The sequence below is a fragment of the Cherax quadricarinatus genome, unplaced genomic scaffold (assembly GCF_038502225.1).
Source record: "Cherax quadricarinatus isolate ZL_2023a unplaced genomic scaffold, ASM3850222v1 Contig195, whole genome shotgun sequence".
NCBI lineage: Eukaryota > Metazoa > Arthropoda > Malacostraca > Decapoda > Parastacidae > Cherax > Cherax quadricarinatus.
Genome location: NW_027195221.1, coordinates 90,165 through 109,916, shown reverse-complemented (window position 1 = coordinate 109,916; position 19,752 = coordinate 90,165). Strand labels below are relative to the sequence as shown.

General features: G+C 45.8%; 1 protein-coding gene across 1 annotated transcript in view; it reads left to right on the top strand.

Moving 5' to 3' along the window:
* The window catches only part of LOC128703435 (DNA-directed RNA polymerase III subunit RPC1), a 108,548-nt gene that overhangs the window by 32,799 nt on the left and 55,997 nt on the right, over positions 1–19,752 (top strand). Inside the window, exons 3-5 of the mRNA XM_070080175.1 lie at positions 8,858–9,007; positions 11,818–12,064; positions 14,857–14,963. Coding sequence (XP_069936276.1) covers positions 8,858–9,007; positions 11,818–12,064; positions 14,857–14,963 — 504 coding nt within the window. The remainder of the gene's footprint in view (positions 1–8,857; positions 9,008–11,817; positions 12,065–14,856; positions 14,964–19,752) is intronic.

Below are 19,752 nucleotides of genomic sequence, written 5' to 3'. Positions count from 1 at the left end.
CAGAGACGAGGAGGAGGAGGAGATGGGGATGAGGAGGAGGAGGAGACGAGGAGGAGATGGAGAGGGAGGAGACGAGGAGGAGACGAAGAGGAGGAGGAGGAGACGAGGAGGAGACGGAGATGAGGAGGAGGAGGAGGAGGAGACGAGGAGGAGGAGACGAGGAGGAGGAGGAGACGAGGAGGAGGAGGAGGAGACGACGAGGAGGAGGAGGAGACGGAGACGAGGAGGAGGAGGAGGAGACGGAGACGACGAGGAGGAGGAGGAGACGGAGACGAGGAGGAGGAGGAGGAGACGGAGACGAGGAGGAGGAGACGAGGAGGAGGAGGAGACGGAGATGAGGAGGAGGAGGAGACAGATGAGGAGGAGACGGACACGGAGATGAGGAGGAGACGGACACGGAGACGAGGAGGAGACGGAGAGGAGGAGGAGACGGAGACGAGGAGGAGGAGGAGACGGAGACGAGGAGGAGCAGGAGACGAGGAGGAGACGATGAGGAGGAGGAGAAGGAGGAGACGAGGAGGAGGAGACGAGGAGGAGGAGGAGACGGAGGAGATGGAGACGAGGAGGAGGAGGAGACGGAGACGACGAGGAGGAGGAGGAGGAGGAGACGGAGACGAGGAGGAGGAGGAGGAGACGGAGATGGAGACGAGGAGGAGGAGGAGACGGAGACGACGAGGAGTAGGAGGAGGAGGAGACGAGGAGGAGGAGACAGACACGAGACGGAGACGAGGAGACGGAGACGAGGAGGAGGAGACGAGGAGGAGGAGGAGGAGACGAGGAGGAGGAGACGAGGAGGAGGAGGAGGAGATGAGGAGGAGGAGGAGGAGACGAGGAGGAGGAGGAGACGAGGAAGAGGAGGAGGAGGAGACGAGGAGGAGGAGGAGGAGGAGACGAGGAGGAGGAGGAGGAGACGAGGAGGAGGAGGAGAAGAGACGAGGAGGAGGAGACGAGGAGGAGGAGGAGACGAGGAGGAGGAGATGACGAGGAGGAGGAGGAAACGAGGAGGAGGAGGAAACGAGGAGGAGGAGACGGAGACGAGGAGGAGGAGACAGAGACGAGGAGGAGGAGGAGGAGACAAGGAGGAGGAGACGAGGAGGAGGAGGAGGAGACGAGGAGGAGCAGGAGGAGATGAGGAGGAGGAGACGACGATTAGGAGGAGGGGAAGGAGACGAGGAGGAGGAGGAGGAGACGGAGACGAGGAGGAGCAGGAGGAGATGAGGAGGAGGAGACGACGATTAGGAGGAGGGGAAGGAGACGAGGAGGAGGAGACGGAGACGAGGAGGAGGAGGAGACGGAGACGAGGAGGAGGAGGAGATGGAGACGAGGAGGAGGAGGAGATGGAGACGAGGAGGAGGAGGAGATGGAGACGAGGAGGAGGAGACGGAGATGAGAAGGAGGAGGAGACGGTGACGAGGAGGAGGAGACAGAGATGAGGAGGAGGAGACGGAGACGAGGAGGAGGAGACGGAGACGAGGAGGAGGAGACGGAGATAAGGAGGAGGAGACGACGACGAGGAGGAGGAGGAGGAGATGAGGAGGAGGAGGAGGAGGAGGAGGAGATGGAGACGAGGAGGAGGAGGAGATGGAGAAGAGGAGGAGGAGACGGAGACGAGGAGGAGGAGACGGAGACGAGGAGGAGACGGAGACGAGGAGGAGGAGGAGACGGAGACGAGGAGGTGGAGGAGGAGATGAGGAGGAGACGAGGAGGAGGAGGCGGAGGAGGAGACGAGGAGGAGACGGAGACGGAGACGAGGAGGAGACGGAGACGAGGAGGAGGAGATGGAGACGGAGACAGAGACGAGGAGACGGAGAGGAGGAGGAGACGGAGACGAGGAGGAGGAGGAGACGGAGACAAGGAGGAGGAGGAGATGAGGAGGAGGAGGAGGAGCAGGAGACGAGGAGGAGGAGAAGGAGGAGACGAGGAGGAGGAGGAGACGGAGGAGGAGATGGAGACGAGGAGGAGGAGGAGACGGAGACGACGAGGAGGAGGAGGAGACGGAGACGAGGAGGAGGAGGAGGAGACGGAGATGGAGACGAGGAGGAGGAGGAGACGGAGACGACGAGGAGTAGGAGGAGGGGACGGAGACGAGGAGGAGACGGAGACGAGGAGATGGAGACGAGGAGGAGGAGACGGAGACGAGGAGGAGGAGGAGGAGGAGACGAGGAGGAGGAGGAGGAGACAACGACGAGGAGGAGGAGATGAGGAGGAGACGACGAGGAGGAGACGAGGAGGAGGAGGAGACGTGGAGGAGGAGGAGGAGACGATGAGGGGGAGGAGGAGGAGATGAGGAGGAGGAGGAGGAGACGATGAGGAGGAGATGAGGAGGAGACGAGGAAGAGGAGGAGGAGGAGATGAGGAGGAGGAGACGAGGAGGAGGAGGAGGAAACGAGGAGGAGGAGGAGGAGACGAGGAGGAGGAGACGGAGACGAGGAGGAGGAGACGGAGACGAGGAGGAGGAGGAGGAGGAGGAGACGAGGAGGAAGAGGAGGAGGAGACGAGGAGGAGGAGGAGGAGACGAGGAGGAGACGAGGAGGAGGAGGAGGAGACAAGGAGGAGATGAGGAGGAGGAGGAGACGAGGAGGAGGAGGAGGAGACGAGAAGGAGGAGGAGGAGACGACGATTAGGAGGAGGAGGGGAAGGAGACGAGGAGGAGGAGGAGACGGAGACGAGGAGGAGGAGGAGGAGGAGACAGACGAGGAGGAGGAGGAGATGGAGACGAGGAGGAGGAGACGGAGATGAGGAGGAGGAGACGGAGATGAGGAGGAGGAGACGGAGATAAGGAGGAGGAGGAGGAGAAGGAGACGACGACGACGAGGAGATGAGGAGGAGGAGGAGATGGAGACGAGGAGGAGGAGACGGAGACGAGGAGGAGGAGACGGAGACGAGGAGGAGGAGACGGAGACGAGGAGGAGGAGACGGAGACGAGGAGGAGGAGGAGACGGAGACGAGGAGGAGGAGGAGACGAGGAGGAGGAGGAGGTGGAGGAGGAGACGAGGAGGAGGCGGCGGAGGAGACGAGGAGGAGGACGAGGAGACGAGGAGGAGGAGACGGAGGAGGAGACGAGGAGGAGACGGAGACGAGGAGGAGACGGAGACGAGGAGGAGACGGAGACGAGGAGGAGGAGACGGAGATGAGGAGGAGGAGACGGAGATAAGGAGGAGGAGGAGGAGAAGGAGACGACGACGACGAGGAGATGAGGAGGAGGAGGAGATGGAGACGAGGAGGAGGAGACGGAGACGAGGAGGAGGAGACGGAGACGAGGAGGAGGAGACGGAGACGAGGAGGAGGAGACGGAGACGAGGAGGAGGAGACGGAGACGAGGAGGAGGAGGAGACGGAGACGAGGAGGAGGAGGAGACGAGGAGGAGGTGGAGGAGGAGACGAGGAGGAGGCGGCGGAGGAGACGAGGAGGAGGTGGAGGAGACGAGGAGGAGGTGGAGGAGGAGACGAGGAGGAGGAGACGGAGACGAGGAGGAGACGGAGACGAGGAGGAGACGGAGACGAGGAGGAGACGGAGACAAGGAGACGGAAACAGAGACGAGGAGGAGATGGAGAGGAGGAGGAGACGGAGACGAGGAGACGGAGACGAGGAGGAGACGGAGACGAGGAGGAGACGGAGACGAGGAGGAGCAGGAGACGAGGAGGAGGAGAAGGAGAAGGAGGAGACGAGGAGGAGGAGGAGGAGAAGGAGACGGAGGAGGAGATGGAGATGAGGAGGAGGAGGAGACGGAGACGACGAGGAGTAGGAGGAGACGGAGACGAGGAGGAGGAGATGGAGATGACGAGGAGGAGGAAGAGACGGAGATGGAGACGAGGAGGAGGAGGAGACGGAGACGACGAGGAGTAGGAGGAGGGGACGGAGACGAGGAGGAGACGGAGACGAGGAGGAGACGGAGACGAGGAGGAGGAGACGGAGATGAGGAGGAGGAGGAGGAGACGAGGAGGAGGAGGAGGAGGAGACGAGGAGGAGGAGCAGACAACGAGGAGGAGGAGGAGACAACGAGGAGGAGGAGGAGACAACGAGGAGGAGGAGGAGACAACGAGGAGGAGGAGACGAGGAGGAGGAGACGAGGAGGAGGAGGAGACGAGGAGGAGGAGGAGACGATGAGGAGGAGGATGAGACGAGGAGGAGGAGGATGAGACGAGGAGGAGGAGGAGATGAGGAGGAGGAGGAGGAGACGAGGAGGAGGAGGAGACGAGGAAGAGGAGGAGGAGACAAGGAAGAGGAGGAGGAGGAGACGAGGAGGAGGAGGAGGAGGAGACGAGGAGGAGGAGGAGGAGACGAGGAGGAGGAGGAAGAGACGAGGAGGAGGAGGAGACGACGAGGAGGAGGAGGAGGAGGAGGAGACGACGAGGAGGAGGAGGAGACGACGAGGAGGAGGAGGAAACGAGGAGGAGGAGGAGGAGACGAGGAGGAGGAGACGGAGACGAGGAGGAGGAGACGGAGATGAGGAGGAGGAGACGAGGAGGAGGAGGAGGAGACAAGGAGGAGGAGACGAGGAGGAGGAGGAGACGAGGAGGAGGAGGAGGAGATGAGGAGGAGACGAGGAGGAGGAGGAGGAGACGAGGAGGAGGAGGAGACGACGATTAGGAGGAGGAGGGGAAGGAGACGAGGAGGAGGAGGAGGAGACAGAGACGAGGAGGAGGAGACGGAGACGAGGAGGAGTAGGAGATGGAGACGAGGAGGAGGAGACGGAGATGAGGAGGAGGAGACGGAGACGAGGAGGAGACTGAGACGGAGACGAGGAGGAGGAGGAGACGGAGACGAGGAGGAGACGGAGACGAGGAGACGGAGACGAGGAGGAGGAGGAGACGACAACGAGGAGGAGGCGGAGGAGATGAGGAGGAGGAGGAGATGGAGACGAGGAGGAGGAGACGGAGACGAGGAGGAGACGGAGACGAGGAGGAGGAGACGGAGGAGGAGATGAGGAGGAGGAGGAGGAGACGGAGACGAGGAGGAGGAGGAGGAGGAGACGAGGAGGAGGAGGAGGAGGAGGCGGAGGAGGAGACGAGGAGGAGGCGGAGGAGGAGACGAGGAGGAGGAGGAGACGAAGAGGAGATGAGGAGGAGGAGACGACGAGGAGACGATTAGGAGGAGGAGGAGGAGGAGGAGGAGGACAAGGACGAAGAGGAGGAGGAGATGACGAGGAGGAGGAGGAGACGAGGAGGAGGAGGAGACGAGGAGGAGGAGGAGGAGGAGCACGAGGAGGAGGAGGAGGAGGAGGAGGCGAGGAGGAGGAGGAGACGAGGAGGAGGAGGAGGAGGAGACGAGGAGGAGGAGGAGGAGTAGGAGGATACGACGAGGAGGAGATGAGGAGGAGACGAGGAGGAGGAGGAGGAGGAGACGAGGAGGAGGAGGAGGAGGAGACGAGGAGGAGGAGGATGAGGAGACGAGGAGGAGGAGGAGGAGGAGACGACGACGAGGAGGGGGAGGAGACGAGGAGGAGGAGGAGACGAGGAGGAGGAGGAGGAGGAGGAGGAGGCGAGGAGGAGGAGGAGACGAGGAGGAGGAGGAGGAGGCGAGGAGGAGGAGGAGGAGACGATGACAAGGAGGAGGAGGAGGAGACGAGGAGGAGGAGGAGGAGGAGACGACTACGACGAGGGGGAGGAGGAGGAGACAACAAGGAGGAGGAGGAGTAGGAGGAGACGACGACCTTGCCAATAAAATCCCAAGCTCAGATACCCCACCCAATGACTACCTCACTGGCAACTACCCGAACACACTGTTCCTAGCTCCGACTAACCCTACTGAAGTCTCTCTTATTATCAACACACTAAAAAACAAGACGGGAGATTTAAATACCTTCCCACCCTTTATATACAAAAAAGTGTCACGAGTGCTATCACCAATCATTGCAACAGTCTTAACAAATCCATAGAATCCTCTACCTTCCCTACAGTTCTCAAAATAGCAGGGGTCACCCTGATCTATAAAGGAGGAGACCAAACAGACTTGAATAACTATAGGCCAATATCCAACTTACACCCTCTCTCTAAAAATCTTCGAAAAATTAATTCATAAGTGAATCTATTCCTACCTCATCTCCAACAACATACTCAACCCCTATCAATTTGGGTTCAGGCCTAATAAAAATATTAACGATGCTATTATACACATGCTAGAACACATATACACTGCAATAGAGAAAAAAGAAATCCCACTGGGGATCTTCATTGACTTATGTAAAGCTTTTGATACAGTTGACCATGACTTGCTCCATATAAAATTGTCGCACTGTGGTATAAGAGGGCACTCCCGCAACTACCTAAGTCTTACCTCGGCAACAGAAGCCAATATGTGTACACAAACGGAGCAAACTCTTCCGCACAGCCAATTACAGTTGGTGTCCTACAGGGAAGTGTCCTAGGCCCTCATCTCTTTCTCATATACATAAATGACCTACCAAATGCATCGCAACTACTCAAACCCACACTATTTGCAGATGACACTACATACGTCTTCTCTCACCCGAGCCCAGTCATGCTAGCCAATGCTGTAAATACCGAATTGCAGAAAATATCTACCTGGATGAGGACTAACAAACTTACTCTAAACATTGACAAAACCTACTTCATTCAGTTTGGTAACAGAGCTACAGACGTCCCTCTTAACATAATGATAAACGGATCACCTATCACAAAACTTACAGAGGGAAAATTCTTAGGAATCCACCTTGATAATAGCCTCAAATTTCAAACACACATACAACAAATTTCCCAAAAAATTTCCAAGACCATAGGCATACTATCGAAGATACGGTACTATGTTCCACAGTCAGCCCTCCTGACCCTATATCACTCACTTATTTACCCCTATCTCACCTGTATTCCCCTATCTCACCTGTATTCCCTGGAACGCAGGAGGGAGAGATACATGATTATATACACCTGGAAAATCCTAGAGGGACTAGTACCGAACTTGCACACGAAAATCACTCACTACGAAAGCAAAAGACTTGGCAGACGATGCACCATCCCCCCAATGAAAAGCAGGGGTGTCACTAGCACGTTAAGAGACCATACAATAAGTGTCAGGGGCCCGAGACTGTTCAACTGCCTCCCAGCACACATAAGGGGGATTACCAACAGACCCCTGGCAGTCTTCAAGCTGGCACTGGACAAGCACCTAAAGTCAGTTCCTGATCAGCCGGGCTGTGGCTCGTACGTTGGTTTGTGTGCAGCCAGCAGCAACAGCCTGGTTGATCAGGCGCTGATCCACCAGGAGGCCTGGTCACAGACCGGGCCGCGGGGGCGTTGACCCCCGAAACTCTCTCCAGGTAAACTCCAGGTATGGAGTTTGTGCATGGGGCTCAACAACAATAAACCATCTCAGACCATTAGTTATCCAACAAAAGGCTGCAGTCAGAATGATAACAAATTCCCACTACAGGCAGCACACTCCACCAATATTCAAAACTCTAAACCTACTCACCATACAAAACATCCTTACTTATTACTGCACCTACTACATACATAGAACACTTAACTCTGATATAAACCCTCCCATCAAACGTCTCCTTACCAACCTCAACAGAACACATGACCATAACACAAGGCACAGATCACTCTTTGATGTTCCTCGTGTCCACCTCACGCTATGCAAAAACTCAATGCACATAAAAGGCCCTAAAATCTGGAATTCATTACCTGTGAATATAAAAGAAACGCTGTCTGTTTATAAATTCAAGTCTTTTCTCAAAAGTCATGAATACATATACTCATTTCTTTACTAATCAAATAACACAAACATATGATGAGGGATCAATATGATAATAGTACAACGATCCAGTAGCTTCATTTTAGCTAATAACGAAGTTACTAGCATGATAGTATTATCAAAGTGATGAATTACATACAAGATATCGTAACAGAGGCAGAATTTTTTTTTTATGTGGCGTTCACTTACTACATAGACCTATTCTCTCATATCTAGACAAAATCATGAAGCATTCCACTTTTTTTTTTTTTTTTTTTTGAGGCCTGGTCACAGAAAAGGCCATGGGGGTTGAACCCCGAAACCCTCTCCAGGTATTATCTGTGTGAGCTGAGCTTTTCATGTACATTTGTGGCACTGACCCAGAGTTCAAAGCCATAAAAGTATGGCACTGGCCTGGAGACTGTTAATGTGATATACCTGTACTCTTTGTGTTCTGTTTTTCGGAAAGTTGAATATCCTTTTGCCTACATTCCCTGTTATATCTGTTGCCTCCTATTTGTGGGACCCCATTTACCTTTGTAGGTTATTTCCATTATTGCAACATCATGAGGTAATCTTTATTCATGCTCATCACTCATGTCACATACATTTTCTATAAATCAAGCAAATGTGAGCTGAAAAAATATAGTTTCAGCAACATGCTGCAGCTCAGTCATTGGTAAATTTTCAGTGTTTGAACTCTGCGTTAGTGTCTGTTGAAGGATCCTTGTCCATGACAAGAAAATCTTGTCCTTTGAAACCAGTGGAGCATTAGCTACATTGAATATACTGTACTTGGAGTGATTGAGTCATGTGGTGGTCGTATGTTACAGTTCACCTTGGTTGCAACATTAAATGTTATACTGCACCCTTATTTCAAAGAATGGGAATAAAAAATTGTACAGCTGAAACTTTGCATTCTGAATCCATGAACATAAATGGTCTGGTTTTTTAAATTTACTTTCAAAATGCAAAAATTCTGTGCTTGATACACAGAAGCTGATTCCTATTTCATAATGTATACTCCTTCAAAATCATACAAATCATAATTGTTACTTTGTACATTATTTCTGTGCTGTGTACTGTAATTTGTAGGTTGAATTACTCCATACGTGGTGTATTATGATTTCTGTTCTGCAATGTAATTTATTTTATTTGACAGGGTACCAGTCAAAAAGACTTGACATGTGAAACCTGCGCCAAGAATCTGACTGATTGTATTGGTCATTATGGCTACTTGGATCTTGCCAGACCAGTCTATCATGTGGGCTACTTCAAAAACACTATACATATTCTCCAAAACATTTGCAAAGTAAGTTCATATTTATTTTATCCATTACAAATGCCTCTTTATGTTGAAGAAGTGATATAAATAACAAAAAAAGGCACAATACCGTGACTGGAACGTCGTCGTAAGCTCCTCTCTTCTATGTAAGAAGTGATATCACATTAAAGGAAAATTGCCTCTCCCCAGGCAGTGTCGTACTGTGCCTGGGGAGAGGAAGGTAACCAAGTTTGATCCAAGGAAAGAGAGAGTGGCTCCAACATTTTGGATCAGCTGTTCTTCAGCATGAAGGCATCCCCCATGAAGAGTGACCTTAATTATGAATGACTTTGAAGAACAAGTACTGTTGATTATTTTAACAGCTCTTAAATATGGATATTCTGAGTGAACAATTCATTGTATGTACAGTAAAGTCTTAATATAACACACCTTGCTATAGTAGACTCAGAAGTGATCGACTTCTTAACCCCTTGACTGTCGCAACCCCAAATACTGAGGTGTCTACTGATGTCGCAAAATTTAAAAAAAAAAGAAATGATAATCTTTTCCCAATTGTAGTGACACCAAAAGAACAAAATTTGATGGAAAACTGACGGAATTACACTCTTGCAAAGTTAGCGACCTCGGCGATATTTACGAATTGGCGATTTCGCCCACTTTGAGCCCTATTTTCGGCTAATTCCATTCTTCCAGTCGACCAAACTCATAGCTATTTCTTTAGAACTCCATTTTTTCTATCAATTAAGTACAAGAAACTGCCCATTTACTGATTTTAACTATCCAATAACTTGGTCAGAAATTTGCAATTTGGCCAATTTCACAAAAATTAAAAAATATGACAATTTCAAAATAGGGTTCAGAATGAACAGTGCAGACATTCCTGGCTCTAAAATAACATTTTCTTTGTTAATCAGTCATGTCTCCAGGCTCCTCTGATATTACTCTTGCTTTCTATCTTGAATTTTTATTCATACAAAAAATAGAAGATTTACTGTTATGCAGACTACTGCAATATTGTAATAATTGTATAAATAATGTCAACCCATTCATGACTGCATATTAGAATGGCTACTTGGACATTTATTGAAAAATGGCATCATTTGTTTACTTTTGAACATCGGCAAAAATCAAACATTTCCCCTGCTTTGAGCTCTATTTCAAGGTTCTTTTCATAGAAAAACCAGTCAAAATCACCACTGCTCCTATAATATGTTTTTCATTCTATCCAATGAGACCAAGAAAACGAGAATACAACCATAAATACTATACGAAAATAGACCACAAAGTCGGCATTTTAATTTAAAAAATGGCCGGATTTTTTTTTTCTCATTATGCACTGTGTGCTGCAGGATTTTTTTATATGGTGCACACTGACCACACAGACCCATTCTCTAACATGTGGGCCTACCAGCTTTCTTCTGCTTGATTTGAAGCCGCTAGAATTTATGAGTATATATACGTTAAAAACAGTGGCTCGTAAGACGTATATATATGAGCAAAACAGTCAAAGGGTTAACCCTTTCAGGGTTTTCGATGTACTAGTACGGCTTACGCACCAGGGTTATTGACGTACTAGAACGCCTAAATTCTAGCGCCTTCAAATCTGGCGAGAGAAAGCTGGTAGGCCTACATATGAAAGAATGGGTTTCTATGGTCAGTGTGCGCAGTATAAAAAATCCTGCAGCACACAGTGCGTAATGAGAAAAAAAAAACTTTGACCGTGTTTTTGGATTAAAACAGCGACTTTGCACTGTATTTTTGTATGGTATTTATGGCTGCATTCTAGTTTTCCTTGTCTTATTTTATAGAATGGAAGACACATTACTGAAATTAAGATGATTTTGTTTGGTTTCACAATGAAAAGTACCTTGAAATTGAGCTCAAAGTAGCAGAAATGTTCGATTTTTACCAAAGTTCAAAAGTAAACAAAGCATGCCAAGTGTCCAATACACGTCAACTGTTGAGTCTAATATTCTTTCACAAGTGTGCTGATATTATTTATACCATTTCTACACTAATGCAGTAGTCTGCATAACAGTAAATCTTTTATTTTTTGTAAGACTAAAAATTCAAAGTGGAAAGCAAAAGAAATATAAGAGGGGCCTGGGGACATGACTAACTAACAGAGAACTTGTTATTTTAGTGCCAGGAATGTCTGTCTTGTTTATTCTGGACCCTATTTGGAAAATGGCATCTTCTGAAATTTGTGTGAAATTGGCAAAATTGCCAATTTCTAACCACTTTATTGGATAGTTGAAATTGGTAAATGGGTGGTTTCTTGTACTCATTCGATAGAAAAAATGGAGTTCTAGCGAAATAAATATGATTTTTGTCAGCTAGTACACAGGAATTGGCCGAAAATAGGGCTCAAAGTGGGCAAAGTCGACGATGTTTACGCATCGGCGAGGCCGCTAACTTAGTGAGAGCATAATTCCATAAGTTTTCCATCAAATTTCATACTTTTGGTGTCATTATGATCGGGAGAAGATTCTCTATCATTTCATAAGAATTTTTTTTTCCCGAAAAATTTTTGACCCTGAGAACAAGTTTAGGAGAGGGCCTCTTGACTGTGAATGGGTTAAAGAAGAGACAAAATTCACTGGGTAAATTGGACCTTTTTCTCATGAATTGTTGATATTTATTGCAGTATATCTGTAAGTTGTGTGTAGTGTGATATACTAGGTACACAGTAGAGTACTTCACATCTTCTTTCTTAACATTACTCTAATTTAAGAGACATTTGCAAGATCTCTTATTATTCTGTTATATATATCAAAGGTTTGCTGCACTTGATTTTTTGTATTAATGTTTATGGACTAACGTCTCAAATTTTCCAGACCTGTGCACATGTTTTACTGAAGCCTAAAGACAAAGGTAGCTTGTGTGAACAGGCAAAAAGAATTAACTCTTATCTGCAGAAGAAGGCACTCTACAAGCGTATTAATGAACTTTGCAAGAAGATATCTCTGTGTGCTTACTGTGGTGCTCAGAATGGAACAGTGAAGAAGCTTCCTCCACTGAAGATTGTTCATGAAAGATTCAAGACTGTCAAGAAAGGGGATCCCATTCTCACCAATTATTTCTGTGAGTTTGTGCTTTTTAAAATGTTCATATTTCTTGTGGTTCCCTTCAAGAGTGTTATGATGTTACTGAGGGGCTCTTCATTCAGAGAATTAGAGCTGTAGTGATTGCTTTCCCATTTTTTATACAGGTGAAAATTTGGGTTACTCATCACACAAGCTCTTCTCATCTTCTTATTGTCTCGAATTGAATGATTTGTTGATTCTTTCACACCAAAGTCTTATACTTTTTGGCATCTTCACCAACAATAGATTTCCATGCTTGATGCCATGATTAATACCCAGATACAACATGGGGTGATGGGAAGATAAGAAATGGAATGATAATACAAGAGAGAGCAGTCGTGTGGTCAGCATTTGTGAGGCAACTGATGTTGGTGTGGGTGGAGGGGAGGGGGGGGTTGTATAAACTCCACTGTAAAACAGTGGAGGACTGAGGTCAGTGAGAGAGAAAGTATATCACCTCTTTCAGCATTATAGCTGGCCACTTTGATTGATGGTAGCAGTGAAATGAATCGTGAAGTGGCAAATGTGCAATAGCTGGAGGCGCAGTAGTACCATACAGTGGAACCCTGGATTTTGTATGCATTGGATATCGGACGTTTTTAGATTTAGAACACTTTTTTGGTGAAATTTTTCTCCTCATTTTGTACCTTGTCCCGAGAATCGTACGTATCAGATGCGTCTGTCCGCTGGGACGCCGCCTCAGTCTGGCTTTCACTGGTTGAGTGAGCATTCATCCGAAACATTTTGCAATTTTTGTTCTTGTTTATTGATTGTGACTGTGAAATAAGCCACCATGGGCCCGAAGAAAGTTCCTAGTGCCAACCCTTTGGTAAAGAAAGTGAGAAACATGATAGAATTCAAGAAAGAGATTGTAGAAAAATATGAAAGTGGCGTATGTTTAGCCGAGCTTGCCAGGATGTATGGGAAGTCGAAATCAACAATCTGAAGGATTTTGAAGGATTTGAGGCTGACCCTGTCGACCCTACGCCTGTTGTGGAATCTATTGTGTCTTTGGGGAAGTCCATGGAGATGGATGTGAGTGGCCAGGATGTGGAAAAGTTTGTGGAGGACCACAGGGAAGAGCTAACCACTGAAGAGCTGCAAGACCTTCAACTGGAACAGCAACAGACTGCAGCTGAGGAAATTGCTTCAGAGGAGGAGGAAGAGAGAGGGGAGAAGGTGCCTTCTTCAATGATTAAGGACATTTGTGCAAAGTGGAATGAGGTGCAAACTTTGGTTGAAAAATATCACCCTGACCAAGCTGATACAAGCCGTATTTGCAACATGTTCATTGACAATACCTTGTCCCATTTTAGGCAAATGTTAAAGAGATGCCAGAAACAGAGTTCTCTGCACAGATTTTAGTGCAACAGGGGTCCAGTGCCAGTAAAAGACAAAAAAGGGAAGTAACCGCAGAGACGGCTTTGATACCTGAAGTCCTTATGGAAGGAGAGTCCCCTTCCAAACAGTAACCTCAACTCCCTCTCCCCTCCTCACCTTCTTCAATACGCCAACAAGAGTCTTCAATGAAGGTATGTAATGTTCATTTATCATTAAAATTAGTGCTTTATATTTATTTCTCATTGTTTTCTGTATGTAAAACTATAGTTATTCTCTAAAAAATGATTTTTTTTGTGAATATTTTTGGGTGTCTGGAACGGATTAATTGGATTTACATTATTTCTTATGGGAAATATTACTTCAGTTTTCATACATTTCGGATTTAGAATGACCTTCTGGAACGGATTAAGTATGAAATCCGGGGTTCCACTGTATATGCAGTATTCACTTCTATCATACACATTGCAGCTATGTCCACCTATTTGTTGTTGTTGTTTCAGACTTCCAAAGCACATTACAAGCTATTCAGAAATTTGTCCCCCACATCCCATTATACTTCTCATATACCAGTGGTGGTGTTGCACTTGCTTCGACTGTGGACACACTGATGTTCTAGACATTAACATGCAGACTCAACTACTCATCACCCAGTTCATGACTACCATTCTCCCACAGAAAAGCCCCTTTCTTGGACTCTTATTCAACTCTGGACAATTCAGAAATCACTGGGAACAATGTTGGTTTGAGGTAGAGCACAACAAATTGTTTTCCACTGAACTACTGTTGGATTCCTGGCCATCTTCTTTTTATAGCTATTGTGTGTGGGCCACTATGCTCACACACTTGTGAATCAAGATCCATGAATACCACATGTACCTTACTGCCAAGACTGCCAGGCTGAACTATCAGTTCACTATTGCTTGATCAAGTGTCTGTCTAGTATAGAGCACACAGAATTTGCTTTTGACATGTGTAGCGCTTGGATGCACTCACTCTAACTGACCTTAACAAAAGCCCCACATTTAACAGTGACTCATTCTAACTTTTTTTTTTAACAGAAATTAGTCTGCCAAATCATATGATTGGGACTCAAACCCATGGCAAGTGAGTCCTAAAACTCACAGGCCAGCATGCTAACCACTGTTGTGTTATGATTTACAAGTCAGAAACTAACCTATTATGTCAGCTTTGATATGAATTTTGCAGCCTGACTATCCCTCCTACACTTCACCACACCACAGTGTTCTCTGACCCTGATACAGCCCATGGCAAGTTAGTCCTAAGACTTTCTGGCCATATCACTCATATTTTCATACTTACACTTGTTTTGTGCTTTCCATGAATATATAATAAATCTAACTATTACCATTAGTGTTTAAAATGTTTAACAAGGATATCTGGAAGCTTATTTGATCTTGTTACTTACATTTCATTGTTTGATGTGTGCAGCTCAGTTTGACACAGCGCTGGAGTACAATAAAGAACTGGAGGCTCAACTTTCATCCAATGTTGTTGAATTTCTCAACCCTAGTCAAGTTCTGGACCTCTTCGAAAGGGTAAGAATGAGTCTCTGTTTCATAAGATTCATGCTCATTTTTTTTATTAACTCTCTCAGGGTCAACAGGCCCTCTCTCAAACTTGTTCTCAGGGTTGAAAAATATTTGAAAAAAAAAAAATAAAAAATTTTTTTCTTATGAAATGATAGTTTTTTTTTTTGTGAGTATTATAGGCCAATTTTTTTTTTTTTTTTGCGATCAATACTTATGGAGATATGGAGGCGTGAAGTTGACAGAAATTGAACCGCATATGGCAACATCGCCAACTGCCGGTCACCCGGTAATAGTTTATTTTGTTTTATCTACTTTTTTCTTTTTTTCGAGTAACTTTTATGGCCTCTGAGACCAATATAAAGATTTCTTTCTTTCAACACACCGGCCGTATCCCACCGAGGCGGGGTGGCCCAAAAGGAAAAAACGAAAGCTTCTCCTTTTACATTTAGTGATATATACAGGAGAAGAGGTTACTAGCCCCTTGCTCCCAGCATTTTAGTCGCCTCTTACAACACGCATGGCTTACGGAGGAAGAATTCTGTTCCACTTCCCCATGGAGATAAGAGGAAATAAACAAGAATAAGAACTAGAAAGAAAATAGAAGAAAACCCAGAGGGGTGTGTATATATGTGCTTGTACATGTATGTGTAGTGTAACCCAAGTGTAAGTAGAAGTAGCAAGACATACCTGAAATCTTGCATGTTTATGAGACAGAAAAAAGGACACCAGCAATCCTACCATCATGTAAAACAATTACAGGTTTTCGTTTTACACTCACTTGGCAGGACGGTAGTACCTCCCTGGGCGGTTGCTGTCTACCAACCTACTACCTATACTATAAAGACTATTTGGTATATATTCACTCATTGTATACTACACAATAACAGCACAAACTTTGCTGTCATTATATTGTCTACAAAACATGTTTACACAAACCAACAATAAAAAATGTTGTTTATTTCTATTTTTCTATCATATATATATACACATATAGTCACTGGACAGGTTCCTATAACTACAAGAGGTTCTGAAAGCTTGTAGTAGTGTGGGGGTGGACTTGTAAATATGCTGAGTCACCAGTGTGTCTTGTGTCACAATGATGCATCATACCACCACTCACTAACCTCACTGCCTTCCACAACGCATCCCTTCCTTCCCACACACCTACCTTCCTTCCTTTCCTTCCTTCATTCCTTCCTTCCTTCCTCTCATCTCTTCCTATCTACCTTCCCTCCTTCCTTACTTCTTCCTTCCTTACTTCTTCCTTCCTTTCTTCTTTCAAGTAATTTAATGGCCTGTGAGACCAATATAAGGTATATTGAATGTATATTTGCTAGTTGTATGCTACATAATAACTGTACAAACAGCCATTATATTGTTTACAAAACATGTTTACACAAACCAACAATAAAAAATGTTTATTACTATTTTTCTGTCACATTTATACACATATAAACACACATAAAGTCACTGGACACTTCCCAGAGCTGCTACAGCTTCTGTAAAGCTCGAAGTTGTTGTGTGGAGGTGGACTTGTAAATATGCTGAATCACCGGCATAATTAGTGTCACAGTGACAGTTAACACCACCACTCACCACCCTCACTGCCTGTCAACTTCCTCTTCACCCCACCAACCCACATGGAAATAAGTCACTGTCTGAATTTTTTTGGTTATCCTAGGATGATGGTCTCCTTCCTTCCCTCCTTCCTTCCTTCCCATCTCATCCTTTCTTCCTACCTTCCTCCCTCTCCTCTCTTCCTTCCTCCCTTTCTTCCTACCTTCCTTCTTCCTTCCTACCTTCCTTCTTCCTTCCTTCTTCCTTCCTTCCTTCCTTCTTCCTTCCTTCCTTCTTCCTTCCTTCCTTCTTCCTTCCTTCCTTCTTCCTTCCTTCTTCCTTCCTTCAGGTTTCCTGGGCACTGCTTTTGGTCACAAACTCCTCAAAACCATGAAATTCATCTTCACTGACACTTGCATCTGTGTTTGAACTGTCACTTGGGAATAAGAGAGCCCCAATTAGCTGAGGAGTGATGAGTTTCTTAGTGCTAGACATGGTGAACAAGGTATAATAAAATGGCTTTCCCACAATGCACCACTGGGTCCCTTTTTTTTTTTACCATGCGCACTAACCATGGAGACCCAATCTCTCACATCTAAGACTTCCAGCCTTTTCCTGCTTGATTTGAGGACACTAGAATTTATGCGTACTAGTACATCAATAACCCTGACTCATAAGACGTACTAGTATGTCGGAAACCCTGAAAGGGTTAAACACATCAGCTGTTTCTCACCAAGGCAGGGTGGCCCGGAAAAGAAAAACTCTCATCGTTCACTTCATCGGTGTCTTCCCAGAGGCATGCTTAGACTAGTTATAAAACAGCAACATTAACACCCCTCCTTCAGAGTGCCGGCACTGTACTTCCCATCTCCAGGAATCCAGTGTGTCTTGCTGCTTTCCCTGAATCCCTTCATAAATGTTACCTTCCTTATACTCCAACAGCATGTCAAGTCCTAAAAACCGTTTGTCTCCATTTCCTCCTGTCTAACAAGCTCATGCATGCTTGCTGGAAGTCCAAGCCCCTTGCACACAAAACCTTTACCCCTTACCTCAAACCTTTCCTAGGCCGACCCCTACCCTGCCATCCACTCTATCTAAATACTGTTCACTTATATGTTTCACTGCAAACACTTGGTCTACACACCCTGTACCCTTCCTGAAGCCTCCTTGTTCATCTGCTATCCTGCTCTCCATTTTTTTTTTCAACAAACCGGTTGTATCCCACCAGGGCAGGGTGGCCCAAAAAAAAAGACAAAAGTTTCTCTTTTTAAATTTAGTAATTTATACAGGAGAAGGGGTTACTAGCCCCTTGCATCTGGCATTTTAGTCGCCTCTTACAACACGCATGGCTTACGGAGGAAGAATTCTGTTCCACTTCCCCATGGAGTTATATAAGAGGAAATAAACAAGAACATGAACTAGAAAGAAAATAGAAGAAAACCCAGAGGGGTGTGTATATATATGCTTGTACATGTATGTGTAGTGTGACCTAAGTGCAAGTAGAAGTAGCAAGACGCACCTGAAATCTTGGATATTTATGAGACAGACAAAACACACCAGCAATCCTGCCATCATGTAAAACAATTACAAGCTTTCATTTTATACTCGCTTGGCAGTATGGTAGTACCTCCCTGGGTGGTTACTGTCTACCAACCTACTATCTACACTCAACAGACTTCTTTCTTTCTTTCAATGCACCAGCAGTATCCCACTGAGGTGGGGTGGCCCAAAAGGAAAAATGAAAGTTTCTCCTTTTAAATTTAGTAATATATACAGGAGAAGGGGTTACTAGCCCATTGCTCCCGACATTTTAGTCGCCTCTTACGACACGCATGGCTTACGGAGGAAGAATTCTGTTCCACTTCCCCATGGAGGACTCAACAGACTTATTTCCCTATAATTTTTACACTCTTTTGTCCCCTTTGCCTTCATACAAAGGACCTATGCATGCTCTCTGTCAATCCCTAGATATGTTACCCTCTTCCATACATTTGTTAAATAAAAGCACTAACCACTCCAAAGCTATATCCCCACCTGCTTTTAACATTTCTATCTTTATCCCATCAATCCCAGCTGCCGTACCCCTTTTCATTCTACCTACTGCCCCACACACTTCCCCCACTCACAACTGGTTCTTCCTCACTCCTATAAGATGTTATTCCTCCTTGCCCTATACACAAAATCACAGCTTCCCTATCTTCATCAACATTTAACAATTCCTGAAAATATTTCCTCCATCTCTCCAATACCTCTAACTCTTCATTTAATAACTCATCTCTCCTATTTTTAACTAACAAATCCATTTGTTCCCTAGGCTTTCTTAACTTATTAATCTCACTCCAAAACTTTTTCTTATTTTCAACAAAATTTGTTGATAGCATCTCACCTACTCTCTCATTTGCTCTTTTTTTTTTACATTGCTTCACCCCTCTCTTAACCCTTAAATGGTCCAAACATATATATACTTTTTTTCAACATCTGAAAGGATGTAAAAAAATGTAGATCTTCTTTTTTGTTTTACATTTGAAAATGTGTAAAAAAACTTTTATCTACATTTTTTTTGTTATATTTGAAAATATGTAAAAAAAAGTAGATCTACTTTTGTAGCACTATGAATTTGAACGTTGATCTGTTTGGACCGTTTAAGGGTTAACCTCTCTTTTTCTCCCCATATACTCCTCCCTCCTTGCATCACTTCTACTTTGTAGAAACCTCTCATATGCTTACTTTTTCTCCCTTACTACTCTTTACTTTATCATTCCACCAATCACTCTTCTTCCCTCCTGCACCCACTTTCCTGTAACCACAAATTTCTGCTGAACACTAACACTATATTCTTAAACTTACCCCATACATCTTCTACCCCATTGCCTATACTCACACTAGCCCATCTGCCCTCCAGCAGTTATTTATATCTTACCCTAACTGCCTCCTCTTTTAGTTTATAAACCTTCACTTCTCTCTTACCTGCTGCTTCCATTTTCTTTGTATCTCATCTGCCTTTTACTATCACTGTAGCTACAACTTTATTTATTTATTTATTTAATAATTTGAACATACATTCAGAGGTACAAAAAATACAGGTAAGAGTAGCATGCCAAAGCCACTTGTATGTATAGCATTACGGGCTGGCTTAAAATTAACTTAAGAGTAACTAAGCAATGATGTAATCAGTGATAAAACATTATTGTAAACAGATAACAATAAAGCACAAATGAGTATTACAAAGACAGGTCAT